Source organism: Anomaloglossus baeobatrachus, chromosome 5, assembly GCF_048569485.1.
Source record: "Anomaloglossus baeobatrachus isolate aAnoBae1 chromosome 5, aAnoBae1.hap1, whole genome shotgun sequence".
Taxonomy (NCBI): domain Eukaryota; kingdom Metazoa; phylum Chordata; class Amphibia; order Anura; family Aromobatidae; genus Anomaloglossus; species Anomaloglossus baeobatrachus.
The window spans coordinates 576,061,464-576,078,250 of record NC_134357.1 but is presented as its reverse complement, the minus strand read 5'-3'; the positions used below and the strand labels follow the sequence as shown (position 1 = coordinate 576,078,250).

The 16,787-nt window shown below is 43.9% G+C and overlaps 1 protein-coding gene across 1 annotated transcript; it reads left to right on the top strand.

Moving 5' to 3' along the window:
• The first annotated feature begins 4,257 nt into the window (after positions 1-4,257).
• Positions 4,258-16,344, top strand: LOC142313099 (uncharacterized). The gene is made up of 4 exons (XM_075352084.1): positions 4,258-4,390; positions 4,473-4,570; positions 4,768-4,858; positions 10,378-16,344. Exons 1-4 carry the CDS (start codon positions 4,258-4,260, stop codon positions 11,673-11,675), a joined length of 1,620 nt encoding a protein of 539 aa, XP_075208199.1. The 3' UTR covers positions 11,676-16,344.
• The last annotated feature ends 443 nt before the right edge of the window (positions 16,345-16,787 follow it).

Sequence of the window (16,787 nt, the reverse complement as noted above, 5' to 3'; positions counted from 1 at the left end):
ATACTTTGCAGGACCTCCTTTCACTTCAATTGCTGCTGCCAATCTCTTGGGGCATGCGTCTACCAGCTTTGCACATCTAGAGGTGATATTTTTGCCCCTTCTACATTATAAAACAGCTCTATCTCAGGTAAATTTGATGAATGCGTCTGTGAATTTTCAATTTTTATATTTGCTTTTAAAAATGTCCACTCTTCCATAAAGGCCAAATTTGTGGAGTTTATGACTTCTAGTTGTCCTGTGGACAGATTCTCCCCCTGAGCTCTGGATCCCTCCTGCTTTTCTACTGACCATAGGCCTCTTGGTTGCGTTTCTATAATTAGTGCTCTCCTTGCTTGGGATGTCAGTTTAGGTGGACGGCCATGTCTTTGTCGTTTTGCAGTTGTGCTAAATGTGACAACTCAGCATCTGGAGATTTGTGTGAGGGGTGAACTGTTCTTAATTAGCCCAGACATATTGTGCCTTTTGATTGCCAAATCAAGAGAAGTTAGCCATTGTTTCATGTCAGACTTACCAGAGCCCTATTGTCTGTTAAATGTTGATTGCTTCAGCCTATGCAGTCGAATTGAACTGAACCAATGAGAGAAGAGCCATCTCCCACCAATCCTGTAAGATACAATACTCTGAAATGAGAACTGAGGGTATAAAAAGGGCTTTGCTCCTCTTTCCACATTCATTTTGCAGGACTTCAGCATAAAATCCTCATTTTTAGCTGGAGGATCACAGATGTGCTTCACTGCTCAATGCTGAGCCCACAATTGTGCCAGGAGAACCCAGGTGAGGACAGTTCAGTTGCCTGGCTACATATCTTGCTGTGCTCAGTCATCTTTCTAAGCTTGCCGCTATCTCCTCTCAGCCGGTGCTCATCAAAACCGAGGTGCTGCTGACTGGGATAGTTGGCCCAGGAAGCCCCGAAGTCGCAGAGTTTCTAATCCCTTGCGAGCCAACGGATGGGAGAGACTCTGTCACTTGTACCACCTTGTGATCTTGCTGGAAATGTACAATATGTGTTTGCCTGTTGGTGAACCAGTAACGTCCTACCAAGGTGTGGTTCCCTCACCCTGTGTTGTCTAAGAAGTGTACTGCCCACAAAATATGAGTGCGAGCGTTCAGTGGGATGAGCTCTGGTCTGAGCAGTCTTTTTGAAGACAGCTAGGCCAGCGGATGACTGTACCCACTGACCCTCTTGTCTCCACACTATACTCCTGCTATTTTTGGATGATGGATTGAAAAGTGCTTAGTGAGATGTTCAGAGCTTTGACAATTTTTTTTTTTTTATACCTGAACCCTGCTTTACTCTTCTCCACAACTTTATCCCTGACCTTTCTGGTGGGTTCCCTGGTTTTCAAGATGCTGTTTGATCCCTAATGTTCTGAAATAGAACTTGTGAAACCTTCACAAAACAGCTGTAGTTATACTGAGAATAAATGATACAGGTGACTCAATTTACTTATTATGTGACTTCTGGAGGCAATTGGTCACTCAGGGGCATCATACTACAAGGGACTAAATACAAATGCACATCACAATATTCAGATTTATATTTTTAAATATTTAGAAAACTATCTATCATTTCCTTTACACTTCACAAATACTTGTTACTTAATGCTGGTATACTGTATCACATTAAATCACAATATAAGCATTTACATTTGTGGGTATGACGTTAAAATAACTGGAAACATTCCGGGGGTGTGAATACCTTTACAAGGGGCATAATTCCTTCATGACTAAAAATATTAGACTAGTTCCCTGGATCAATGTCCCATCACAAAATCTAGTCCTGATAGCCTGCAATAATATACTTTTTATGGAAGGCATCCAAGCCCACCTTGAATTTTTGTAGTCTATCAACATTTATCACATCATGTGTCAGAGAGTTCCATATTCTCACTGCTCTTACAGTAAAGAATCCCCATCTGTGATTATGATTGAACCTCCTTGTCATCATTGCAGGCCTCAGTTGTAAAAAGCTCATTAGAAATATCTCAGTAATGCCCCTGATATACTTGTACATTGTAATAAAATCGCCTCGTAGCCATTGTGTTCCCAAAATGAATAACCCCAAGCTTGCTAACCTGTCCTCCTATTGCAGACCTTCTATTCCTTTAAGGCCTAAAACACACTTCCGCATAAAAAACGTACGTGTCTCCCGTTCCGTTTTTTGGGTCCGTGTCCCGTTTTTTATGGGCGTTTCTCCAGTACATCTGACATCCGTGTGATGGCGTATGCTTGCCGTGTGTGCGTGTGGAATGTCTGTGTATGAGTACATGTAATGTCCGTGTGAAATGATCCGTGTGTGATGCCAACGCACCAGGGCAATTCGGGATGAGCCGGGTACAATTCCGGAACGGTCGCATCTAATGGATGCGGCAATTCTGGGCGGCTGCTGGCTGATATTGTTAGGCTGGGGGTTTCCCCATAATGTGGAGCTCCCCATCCTGAGAATACCAGCCTTCGGCCGTATGGCTTTACCCTGGCTGGTATCAAAATGGGGGGGGACCGCACGTCGTTTTTTTTTAATTAATTATTTATTTATTTTACTGCACAGTGTAAACCCGCCCACCGGCGGCTGTGATTGGTTGCAGTGAGACAGCTGTCACTCAGCGTGTGGGCGTGTCTAACTGCAACCAATCATAGGCGCCTGTGGGCGGGGGAAGCAGGGAATAGTAGATTGATTAATGAGCGGCCGGCTTTTTCAAATTAATTGAAGCCGCGTATCTTTGGCACAGCTGTTCTTCGCCGCACTGGTGATCGGAGATCGGTGAGTATGCGACAGGGGAAGTTACAGACCGAGCGCAAAAGGGATGATGACTGAGAACAGCAGAAAAAAAGGTAAGTATACTAACATTTAACAAAAAAAAACAAACCAACATCGCTCGTTTAAAAACGCACACGGACAGTACGTGTAGCACACGGACATGCTACGTGTGCCGTCCATGCAGACACGGACCCATTGACTTTAGCGGGTCCGTGCCTGCGTGTTGATGGCCAAAAACGGGCATGTCGACCGTGTGGTTTTATGTGTGTGTGCCTTCTACCATACGGTAACATTGGTCAACATGTCTCCGTGCCGCCGGTACGTGCAAAAACGTACCAAACACGTACCGGGGGCACGGATGTGTGTCGCAGGCCTAATGGTCACTCTTCTCTGCACCCGCTCTAGTTCAGTTATGTCCTCCTCATTCACTGGAGCCCAAAATTGTACAGAATATTATAAGTGTGGCCGCACTAGTGACTTGTATAGAGGCAAAACTGTTTTTGTCCGGAGCATCTGTGCCTCGTTCACTGCATCCTATTATATTATCTGCCTTGGCAGCAGCTTCCGGGCACTGGTTGGTTTTCTTGTCCTCCCGCACACCCACGTCTTTTTCAGTGTCATTATTATGCAGTAATTTTGCAAATATTTAAAAAAAAATTGCAGTTTAAAAATCATCCAAAAAAATCTAGAAAGCTAAAAACCTGCAAACATACAAAAAAAACCCCCTAAAAACAAGCAAACAGATGAATATTATAAAATAGTCACGTGCCATACATGTCAAGTAAAAGCAGCTTCTTAATATTATTGGATCAAGAATCTTCATTTTGGTTCCTGCAGCCCCAAAACCATGAATTGTCTTCTTCTTCGTGCCATACATGTTAGCGTTATTTCTGCAGCCAGTAGATATAAAGTCTCCAGTAATTATATTACTATTTATAATGTCACATCGTCATCTTCTCCCCATTCAGGTCACTACAATATCAGATCATCTCAGTGGAGATCTTCTATATAAGAGAATTCTCCTGATTGACCTATCGAGGATGGATATGGACAGGGACAAGATGGCGGAGAGGATATTACACCTCACCCTAGAGATCCTCTTCCGGCTTACTGGAGAGGTGAGAGATTCTGATGACGTCACATTACATCATTCTTATCTATGGGAATAACAGATGGACAGAACTGGAGAGGTGAGGACTCTGGAAATGTCTGGAGTGAGATTTATTACTGTGTCTCTCCATAACCAGGATTACACAGTAGTGAAGAAGACCTCTAGTGAGCGCTGTCAGGCCCCTGTGTCTGAGGGATGGGGAAGACCCCTGAGCCCAATCACTGGGCCTCCACCTCACCCCCCGATACATGAGGACATCAATGAGCAGAAGATCCTAGAACTCACCTACAAGATGATTGAGCTGCTGACTGGAGAGGTGACACTGCTGGGAATGCTGGGACATTATACAGTAACGCTATGAAGGGATCGGGGGTGACGGTATCATTGTATGTGTCAGGTTCCTATAAGGTGTCAGGATGTCACCGTCTATTTCTCCATGGAGGAGTGGGAGTATTTAGAAGGACACAAAGATCTGTACAAGGACATCATGATGGAGGTTCCCCAGCCCCTCACATCACCAGGTAATAGACAGGACTAAATACACACGCCTATAATTATCTGTATGTAAGGAATGAATTCAGTCCCTGTATGTGTCTCCTCCAGGTCTATCCAGTAAGAGGACAACACCAGAGAGATGTCCCCGTCCTCTTCTCCCACAGGACTGTAAACAAGAAGATCCCGATGTTCCTCAGGATCATCAGGTAGATGGAGAGAAGGGGCCATGAAATCTCCCTATGATGTGTAGACGGCTGTGAAGGTCTTGTGCTCAGTCTTGTTTTATCCTCCAGTATTATATGTGTTATACTTGTGTAATGAGAGCGGTGGAGATGGCAGGATTAGAGCTAATCATAGATGTGACTTCTCCATCTGTCTGTGACTTTTAAAATATTTGTTTCAGGGGGAAGATCTGCCCCATATTAATACTACAGAGACATATGTGAGGGGTGATGAGCGGAGTAAAGAGGAGATTCCTACAGATAACCGCCCAGGTAAGTAGTGACCACCAAATGCAGAGAAGTCACAGATTCTTCTCAGTCACTGGCTGTGGCTGCTTTATCAGGGTTGTAGTCCAGCCATATCAAATGGTCACCATTCTGCTGCTAGACCACCACATGCTCCTCCACCCAAAAACTATCCCCATTATTTTGAGCATTGCTCGATCTTCTGTTGGAGTGAGATCTGTATCAGCCAGATCTTACAGGTAGGATCCATCCTATTCCCTGAAATTAGAAGACGTTGATCCTTAGCTGCCCAGATCCCTAATCTGCAAAGAAAAATGAAATAAGTATGGTGGACCTATGACGCCCTGGGCAAGCCAGGGGTCACAGGTCACAACATCACATTCCCGGCAGGTACACCTAGGCTAACCTAAAATCCTTGTTGCCTTCCTCCAGGGGCTGATGTCCACACCAGGGGGTGGGCCAGGCGGTTGGCTCCGCCCACCGAGGAGTTCACAGCCCTGGAGGCGGGAAAACCAGGCAGATCAGAGAGAGTTGAAGTGGAAGTCAGACTAGAGTCTGAGAAGCAGATCAGTTTGAGGGAGTGAAGTAGAAGGAAGTGGTAAAGGAGGACAGTAAGAGTGGCGACAGAAAAGGAACAGTTAAGAAAGCCTGAAGTTGGTCCGGGTGTGTGCCCCGGACTGAGACAGCAAGGTCAGCAGACGGCGATGATAGTCTGCAGGGGGACTGCTTGGAGGTTGCTGGAAGGACCGCGGACGGGTGGTGACCCGGCGGTACCGGAGCAGTATACGAAGAACAGTCAGCACCAGGGCAGGGGCCTTTCGGATCCCGGCAAGGCTAGGAGTCGCCATAATTTGCCAAATCCGTCAGTGAAGGGGACCTCTGTCTCCTAACAACCAAGTCCCTATTGAAGGCAACAGTCCGACCGTTAAGGGGAGACACCGCCAAGGCACCTGTTTCCCAGGGCCAGCGCCTGCGGGCAAGAGAGGGGCTCCTCCGGCTCATGTCCAGGTCAGGGAGCGGGTAACCGGTGGGAACCGATCGCTACCAAAAAGAGTTTACATAGGTGCAGGGAAGAGGCCGTCACCGCTAACTGCAGGGAACATCAGCACCGTAACCGTCCGAGGGACCCGTCCAACCAGCCGTTTGTTTACCGAGAACTGTGTCGTGTTTACTGGCTGAGTGAGTACCTCCGTGCCGTGCGGCACAGCGCTGTCCCTGCGCCCCTGCACCTCAGCAGGCCCCATACCCGCCTGTCCACCATACCAACCCCATCACTGGGCCCCGGGACCACCAAAACCCCTACCCACGGAGGGGCAAACCAACAACTGGCTGCTCCATACCATCACTCCCGGGCTCCCCAGAAAGAGCAACGGTGGTGTCCACTTAATCACCACAACCGTGGGTGGCGTCACGGACAATAAATTATCCCAAAACCCAATCCCCTTTCACTCACGGGCGAGGAGCGCCGCTCGAGTCCCCGGGATCCGGCCCATCGCTCAAGCCACCAAGCAGCAGCAGCAGGCCGCAGCGGCAGCCGGACCCGAGCAGTGGGAGAGCGCGGCGTCCCCTCCTCCGCCCGCGACAGACCCCTAAGAGAAAGTGGAGGGTAATGATGCTGTTGAACTCCTAGATTCTTTGTTTGGTGCCGTGTTCACCAGTTGAATAAAGATTGATTGCTCTCAATAGGAAAAACAAAATAATAATCTTGTAGTTGATGAAGAGACCTAAGTAGTCTGGAAAGCTTGCTTTGTAACATTGTGCTGCCCCTGCGTCAGCAGCCAGGCTGCTCGGATCCGGATCCGCGGTGGCTCGAGGAATCTCTGGACTCGGGGGTCGGGGTCGCGCGGCCACTCTGATAAAACGGGGGAGTATTTACAGGGAATGATGTGCAAAGTTCGTGGTAAAGTGGAGTACCACCGCTGCAACTGGGAGTACCCGGTGGCAATGGTGTGGGCAGCCAGGTGTTTAACTCCTCCACGGGTAGGGGGAATGCCCCGGGACTCAATGAGGGCGACGGGGAGGTGCCGTTGGGACGGTAAGGGTCACCTGTGTACTCAGTCCAATAACACTGACACCGACAACTGTGGTAAACCAAAGTTCTTGACACCACTGCCGCTGAGAGGGAGCACGCCTGGATTCCGTGCCCGTTGGTGTTGCCTGTTAGTCTGTGACCTTTACTGTGGCACCTTGTCTTCTAGGTAGTCCCTTTAGTGTGATACTAATAGGGTCCCGCTCACCAGTATGGCTAACTGGTTGAGCTTGCTCTCAGGGTTCAAGCTTGGGATTTTCTGGACCGTATGTGTGGAAAGTCCTATCCCCCTCTTTGCGCTAGTACCCCGATTTTGGAGCGGGTGGAGAACGGATCTTGAAGGCTCCGTCCTCTTTGGGTAAATTGCCAGGACGCCTGAAGCTACTTCCTGACCTAGGGTCCACGTACCCCGTCATGCAATGGCCCCTGCCCGGTGATGGCACAAGGCTGCCGGCTGACCTCCTCGACAGTCCGTGCCCCTTTTCATGGTCCCCTGCGACCGGGGTCCAGCTCCTACCAGGCCCAGACCAACATCTGCCACCTAGTAGCTCCTGACCTCTTCTCACCTCCAACACTACTTTGCGCCGCTCCTGACACTCCTGACCTCCCTTTAACCAACCCCCCAAGTGGGAGACCCTATTCCACTCAGGCCGTCCACTGGTGTGTCTGGTGGGTGTGGTGCAGAGTGTTCCTAGGATTTTGATTAGCTTGTTCTTGGCAACACCAAAGGTCAGGGACCCGTAACCAAAGAGGAGGTGGATATTGTGCAGAAGGGCAGATTGCACAATACCCTGTGATGACCTGATAAGCCAGGGCGTCACAACATCATTTATTTCATTTTTGTTCGCCATTAATAAGTATCCTAACTTCAAGATTCTTATTGTTTCTCCCACTGAGAGCGATGAATCCATCTTCCTAGAATCCCGGCATCTTATTGATGGATCTTCCTTCTCTCCCTTCTGATGAATGTGCTGATAGGGGCGTTTATATCCAAAGTTGGGCACAGGGTAACTGTAACATATGAGGGAGGTTAGGATTATCCCGCAGTGGGTACATGGAGGCCGGGCAGCCACCCACAGGATTTCAAAAATGTAATTAGACAACAAAGGAAAGTAATAATACAAAAAGTTCTGATATTTTTACCTTCGAGAGCCTGAAAGATATTTTCTCTGAATTCTACAAATGTCCATTATATAAGAACTTGTTCTGGATCCGTCCATTGTGGAGTCCGAGAGGCAAAAAGTAAATGTCCAATATTTCTTCAAGAAACTCATCTGACAGAAGATATTGGCCCCTACAATAGTTTGGATTGCCGAGAGCCCCCGAGCCACATACTGTAATTACTCCAGATGTGTCACCTCTAGTTACTAAATCACTGACGGTGAAGGCTGTCGGGGTGGAGGGCGGTCATTTTAGTAGATATTGTCTATAGTCACAGTTTCCTCTATAGTAGTTAGTACCAAAGCCGCTCTTATTTCATGGCTTTCCACTGCAGCCAGTTTTCTGCTCCTATCCAGGCCCCATTTCTCCAATCTGACATCTGTCACTTTACATGATAACACCTTTGTAATGCTGAATCTGAACCCAGAGTTTCTGAGATTTTTTTTTTCTGTGGCATATTCTATTTTCTTAGCTGTAATGTGAGGTTGATGTTTTTTCCATTTATTTAAAAAAATACAAAAACTGAAATTCGACACATTTTAAAGAATTAAAAGTGTTCAAATACCACAACATATAGTCAGTAAATAGCATTTACTGTTTTCTTCTTTAGTGTAAATGACTACTTTGACTCCACAGACAGTCTCAGTAAATTAGCAAGAAGTGGATGTTGTAGAGTGAAAATTGTAAATCTGCCATTTTAGTGCAGACTACACAGTACCCATCTCTTGCTCCACGAGACACGCAATCTGTAAATTTTTATGTGGTTTCTTGCAATGCCAAACATGTAGATACTAACAGTGTCTGGGTACACTGCGAGCCTGAGAAGCATCAAGGACTTTGTAGTAGCAGTTTGGTATAATTTTGGCCAACAAAACACTATCTGGTGGCTTATTATTCCAATATAGGGGAAGCAAAATGAACAAAGAGGGTTGAACATCATGGTCTACTGGTAGATGCTGCAGGTCCGGCAGGCATAGCTCTTATAGATACATGCAGCAGGTACAGCTAGCACAACGGATAATAGGTTCCATACATGTTTGCAAAGACAGCATAAAACTCAGCAAGTTGCATGGGACCTGACATTTAGCCACATGTCTCAAAGGATATACCATATTGCTTAGGCACCTACCATACAGGGAGGATGCTTTAACTATCTAGTGCCTCTCAGCCCTAGGCTGAGATGCTGTTCCAGGTTAGGGCACGCTGTACCTTTAAGAATACAGTCATGCGCACTCCCAAAAGACCTGCTTGGTGTGCATGGATACCATGTAAATAATGGACATGGAAACCATTATAAGCGGCCGGGATATTAAGTATGCCAGTGTCCTTACCGAGGAAAGGGGGGCAGGACAGTAAGGGAATGCTGGTTACGGTATTACAAGCTATTTTATAAAATTACAGTGGAACCTTGCTTAATGAGAACAATCCATTCTGGGAGTGTGCTTGTTAACCAAGTTACTCGTTCAGCAGAGCAAGATTTCCCATAGGAAATCATTGCAATGCTGACAATTCGTTCCACAACTAGTTAAATGTCCCATCCTGGTCCCTTATTCTGTCATTCCACACATGTACAAGCACGCACAAACACGTACAAGCACGCACAAACACATACAAACACACACAAACACACAAAAGCACGCAAGCACACGCACATATTATATGCTCACCTTACCTCCCGTTCCATCGCCAGTCACCTGGGACTTGCTGTTCTCCGGTGCGGGCCGTGTATCAGGTTACCATAACGACGAGGGAGGAACTTCCTGCCAGAGCGCTGGCATCAAGGCAGAGCCGCTTGCCTCTGATTGGCCAGCGCGCTGCCTTTGAGTAGCGGTGACAGGAACCAGGAAGTTCCTGCTTCGTTGCTATGGATGCAGATGCCTGGAGTGGAGCGGAGCACTACAGGACCCAGGAGGCCGGCGATGAAACGGAAGGTACACATATTATATGCTCACCTTACCTTCCGTTCCACCGCCGGCCTCATGGTACTTGTAGTTCGCCGCGAGCACGTCGTGATATACCCGGGAACTACAAGAACCATGAGACCTCCGGTGGAACGGAAGGTAAGGTGAGCATAATACTGTATGTGTGTGCGTGCATGTGTGTTTGTGCGTGCTTGTGTGTGTGTTTCTGTGGACTGCAAGTGCGGGTCAGAGCGCGGTGGATGGACGGAACCGGAAGTGTCTGAGGTGAGGATTTCGCTCGTACAGCAAAGCTTTCTCGTAAAGCGGGTTACAAATTTACAGAAAGCTTTGCTTGTTAAGCGAAATTTTCGTTAAGTTGGTTACTCGTTAAGCGAGGTACCACTGTATATCCTTAAATTTGTAAATATTATTAAAATAATTTTTATTCTTAGCAGATGACTGTACCAGGCGATTAGAGGCACAACTGACATCTTCAGTTTTTAAATCAGATGACCCTAATATCCCACAAGATATAACCGAAGCAAATTCCACTATTCCAGATATACCATCATCCCTTCACAGCAAAGAGCTATCATCTGATTCTTTTAAACAAGTCTTACCTTTTGATTCATCACATACTATTAACAGAAACAAAATACACAAAAGAGACATTAAAAATCAAAGTGCTCAGACAACAAAGAAGCTATTTTCAACTTCAGAATATCAAAAAATACATAAAAAAATTCACACAGGTGAGAAAAAAATTTCTTCAGACTCTGTTAGTTACCAGAGAAATCACATAGGGGAGAAGGCATATTCATGTTCAGAATGTGGGAAATGTTTTAACAAAAAATCTCATCTTGTTACACACCAGAGAACTCACACGGGGGAGAAGCCATATTCATGTTCAGAATGTAGTAAATGTTTTGCACGTAAATCACATTTTGTTACACATATGAGAATTCACACTGGGGAGAAGCCATATTCATGTTCAGAATGTGGGAAACATTTTACCCATAAACCAAATTTTATTATACACCAGAGAACTCACACGGGGGAGAAGCCATATTCATGTTCAGAATGTGGGAAATGTTTTACAAAAAAAAATTATGTGGTTATGCACCAGAGAACTCACACAGGGGAGAAGACTTTTTTATGTTCAGAATGTGGGAAATGTTTTAAAATAAAATCTCATCTTGTTACACACCAGAGAACTCACACGGGGGAGAAGCCATATTCATGTTCAGAATGTGGGAAATGTTTTGCACACAAATCACATTTTGTTAGACATCAAAGAACTCACACGGGGGAGAAGCCTTATTCATGTTCAGAATGTGGGAAATGTTTTAGAACAAAAACTAATGTTGTTATGCACCAGAGAACTCACACAGGGGAGAAGCCATACTCATGTTCAGAATGTGGGAAATGTTTTGTACAGAAATCAGAACTTGTTATACACCAGAGAACTCACACAGGGGAGAAGCCATATTCATGTTCAGAATGTGGGAAATGTTTTGTACAGAAATCAGAACTTGTTATACACCAGAGAACTCACACAGGGGAGAAGCCATTCTCATGTTTAGAATGTGGGAAATGTTTTGCATCTAAAACATGTGTTGTTAAACACCAGAGAATTCACTCGGGGGAGAAGCCATATTCATGTTCAGAATGTGGGAAATGTTTTAACAAAAAATATAATCTTGCTAAACACCAAAGAATTCACACAGGGGAGAACATGTTTAGAATAAGGTAAATATTTTACACACAAATGTGATCTTTTTAAACATCACAAAACTCACAAGGGTAGAAGCCATTATCATACCTACAGTGGTGTTCATAAGTTCTGCATAGGCATAAAGAAAACTACATATTTCATACTTCTGCATCTCTACAGTGAAACTGGTGGAACATATATGTTTTTGTAATCCCTCATTGTATGCCATACTCATTTTTGAATGTCTCAAGTGTATAGATTGTTATGATATGTGCATTTTTGATATTTTTTTTTACAGCATAACCATACCTACACCAGTACAGTGTGTAGAATGTACAGGTTTCTAAGTTCATTAACGTCCAATGCAAGTTCACACAGACTTAAATTTTACTTTTTAAGATTTATTATTTTTTATGTAATTCATAGTCCTGAAAAGGGCCTTTTGAGTGCATCTTTAGCTTCTAATACTTTATTGTCAGCCTTTGCTCTTGAGCACCAACTTGCATCTCTGTGGCATTGAGTGAACAAGCTTCTGCAGATGTTCACGAGTGATGATGTGGTTCCAGGCCTGTATCAAAGCCTCAATCAACTCTCTTTTGGTCCTTGACTGTTTTTTAGATATCTCTATTGATACCTTGTGCCACAAATTTTCAATTGGATTGAGGTCTGGGGACTGGGGTGGCCAGTCAATAGTAGCCACCTTGTTCATTGTTTTCCATTCCGTTACTGTCTTAGCTCTGTGACAAGGAGCATTATCATCCTGGAAGATATAATCCCCTGAAAACAGGTGTTGAGCAGAAGGCAGCATTTTCTTATTAAGGATGTCTATGAATTTTTTTGCATTAACCATACCCTCCACAATATGAAGCCTTCCAACACCATTGGCTGCCATACAGCCCCAGACCATTACTTTCATCGGATGTTTCACAGAGAAGCTCGAACACTCTGGCTTGTACTCTTCATGTGGAAACCTTCTCACATAAGACTTGCCATCATTTCCTAAAATGCAAAAAGTGCTTTCATCACTAAATAGCACTTTTTCCCACTCCTCCTTCCTCCATTTTGAATATTTCAATGCCCACAGTTTTCGCCTTTGTCTTTGTATGGCTGTCATCAATGGCTTCCTTCGGGCCTTGCACCTTCTCAATCCTGCTTCCAAACATCTCTTCCTAACAGTTGATGTTGCTACCTCAATATTGCACTTTTCTTGCCATTCTTGCAGAAGCTGAGGAGAGGTGAGCTTTCGATTGGCAAGGGATGTTCTTATCAGTACTCTATCCTCCCTTTTAGTTGACTTTCTGGGCCGACCAGATCTGGGCTTGTCCTGGGTAATTCCAAGCTGCTTATGTTTCTGCAAAATTCTTACAACTGTCCTCTGATTACAGCCGACCTTCCCGGCGATCTGGGGGCCAGTTTATCCCTCTTCATGTAGCACCACAACTCGCACACGATCCTCCGCTGACAAAAATCTGAAGGCTCCCATCATAAAGCTCTACAGCATGATTCACTAGATAAAACAAACAAACTAAGCAGCAGATGTGAGGCAATGGAATGGAATGTGATTGGCTGCCATATCCAGGTTATGATTGGTCACAAGAACCTCATCTGTGATTGGCTAATTTTGGATCGGAAGCTGTACAATATTTAGTTGTGCTTTCAATTCCCATATTGTTGCTATAATTTCATGCAAAACTGCTTCAAAAGCTAAAAATATTACAGAGAGAGAATGCAAAATTGTTTTCTGAACAAAACCATATATAATATGTCATATTAGTATCGAAGATATTCGACCGAAAACGTTTAAAACCTGAAAAATCAATTTATCCTATGCAGGACTTATGAACACCACTGTATAAGATGACAAATATGTTACTTAAATTTTAATTTGATGACCACTGAGAAAATTCACATGAGAAGAAACCATATAGAGTATTTGGCAAACTGAACAAGAAAACACAAAAAAAGAGATAGTAAAAAAAAGAAGCAAGTAAACAAGAAAGGGAAAGCACGCTAGAAGTTACATTAGAATTATAATAAATACAGTTACTAATAGACGTCTGTTTTCTAAAAGTCAAAGTAATATTCCATGTACATTGAACATTTCACATTGTTATATATTTATATTCACTATATGTACAAGAGGATTGCAACCCTCCCCCCAAAAATACTCAACATTCCTCCTCCCTCTTCTTGTCTCAAAGGATACACCATATTGCTCAGGTATCTACCCTAGAGGGAGGATGCGTTAACTATCTAGTGCCTCTCAGCCCTTGGCTGAGATGTTGTTTCAGGTTAGGGCATGCTGGCCCTTTAACACTTGAACTACTGAGGTAGTCATTTTGACTACTTTGCACTATGTATTTCTATATAGGTGTCACAAGTCCAGTAGTTCTAGTGTTAAGAATCCTTTTGCTTGTACTGAATATCGCAGCATTTTGGATGCAGCTGAAATATGCTGCACAAAGCTTAATAAGAGGGAACTGAGGAAAGGTGAGAATTTTTTTTTAGTGTATTACTAAAGGATGGGCCTAATAGTACAGGGCACAAGGATGACCACAATACTACAAGGATGGACACAATACTACAAGGATGGGCACAAGGATCAGCACAATACTACAGGACACAAGGATGGACACAATACTACAAGGATGAGCACACTACTACTGGGCACAAAGATGGACATAATACTGCAAGGATGGGCACAATACTACAGGGCACAAGGATGGGTACAATACTACAAGGATGGGCACAATACTACAAGGATGGGCACAATACTACAGGGCACAAAGATGGACAATACTACAAGGATGTTCACAAGGATGAGCACAATACTACTGGGCACAAGGATGGGCACAATACTACAAGGATGGGCACAATACTACAGGGCACAAGGATGGGCACAATACTACAGGGCACATGGATGGACACAGTACTACTGGGTACAAAACTACAGGGCACAAGGATAGATAGAATACTACAGGGCACAAGGATAAGCACATTACTACAGGGCACAAAAATGATCACAATTCTACAGGGCACAATGATGAACACAATACTACAAGGATGGGCATAATACTATAGGGTACAAGGATGAGCACATTACTACAGGGCACAAGGATGGATACAGTACTACAGGGCACAAGGATGAGCACAATACTACAGCATGGGCACAATACTACTGGACACAAGGATGGACACAATACTACAGGGCACAAGGATGAGCACAATACTACAAAGATGGGCACAATACTACAGGGCACAATGATGGGCACAATACTACAGGGCACAAGGATGGGCACAATACTACTGGGCACAAGGATAGGCACAATACTACAAGGCATAAAGATGGCCACAATACTAAGGGCACAAGGATGAGCACAATACTACAGGGCACAAGGATGAGCACAATACTACAAAGATGGGCACAATACTACAGGGCACAATGATGGGCACAATACTACAGGGCACAAGGATGGGCACAATACTACTGGGCACAAGGATAGGCACAATACTACAAGGCATAAAGATGGCCACAATACTAAGGGCACAAGGATGAGCACAATACTACAGGGCACAAGGATGAGCACAATACTACAGGGCACAAGGATGAGCCCAATACTACAAGGATGGGGGACATTACATATGCACACAGATGGGGACATTACTACAAGATGTTAGCTAAGATTACTGTATGATGCTGTTAATTGTAAAACAATATTACAAGAATGTGATAAAATGTAAAAAAAATTCAAAATAGAGCATGACATTTTTTTGGGCAATAAAATGCTTTTTTTATATATAAACTTAACTAAACAAAAAAGTGCTGGTTTGTCATAAGAAACAAGCAAAATATGTTAAAAAAAAAAAAAAGTGATCCAAAGGTGTATAGACAAAAACATGGAATCATTAAAAATGTCACTTTGTCCTGCAAAGAATGCGTCCCCTCTCATTTTTTTTTCTATGAGTTTGAGACCCCTGTTCTAAGGGGACTTTGATTATAAATACTAAATTGTTCCAATAACCTGTCACTCAAAACATTTTTTCCAGTAAAGTCTGAGTATCTAAACTAATGTTCTTCATTTCTTCTTCCTCCATTTCCTTTTTGCTGGAGCAGAGGTCGCCCAACCTGTTCCCTCATTATGGCAGTAAATGTCTTGGATACAATACTCTTATTACTGCAATTTCTCACTAACAAAGCTTTAACTGTTTGTTAATTGTTCCAAAAGTATATCCATTATTCCTCTGTAAGGCCTGACGTAACAATTTAACCCTACACTCTTGGCCTTTTTAACATAATATGAACTCCTCGTCCCTTTCTTTCCTTTCCTCGGCTGTTTACTTCTCCACACGAGGTCCTTGATTACATTTTCTATTATTCTAAATACTTTTTTAAATTCCAAATTTAGCTTTGAGCGCACAACAAAAATGGGGAAAAGAAGTATTTTTTTTTCCTATGTAGATCATTCTATTTTTATTTTTTTTTTAAGAGAAATGACAATAAAAATGCCCCTCCCCCTCCCCTTCAACCTTTTCCCAATCCGGAATGCTGGGGTAGGTTTATCTATACAGAGACGTCATGTACAGAAATATTAGGGCTACAGCGACATCACATATGTTATACAGAAGAATAGCGCTGTCTCCATAGCTCTTTATACAGTGACTTATAGATCAGACAAGCTCCTCATATTTAGGCAGGTTCTATTTTACTCAATCCATCTAAATGTTATCAATTTATGTGTAAGAAACAATAAACGTCCTTCCGCAGTTTTCCCGCGTGTGTCAAGTGTCAGTTCTTCTATATTCCCTTATATAAAACCTTGGAGTCTCCGACCAAACCTGCTGATTAGGATTTTACAATCGTAATAACTTTACTCCAATAAAGTATTTATACTCCGCAGCCTGTGTATAAGATCCGCAGCTTCCGCTAAGCACTTCCCACCTTTGTCCTCTGTACTTATGCCGACCTTGTGGAGGAACAGAGGGTCATATATCCCCTATAGATGATTTATAGATCTGACAGTCTACAAAGTCCACTAGGGATACAGATCTGAGCTCTTCAAGGATTCTTGTACATTGCGTGTCAGTAACGGCCTAATGTCCCTTTCCCATTTACACATAATAGCAGGAGCATAATTTTCCGCATATTTGGAT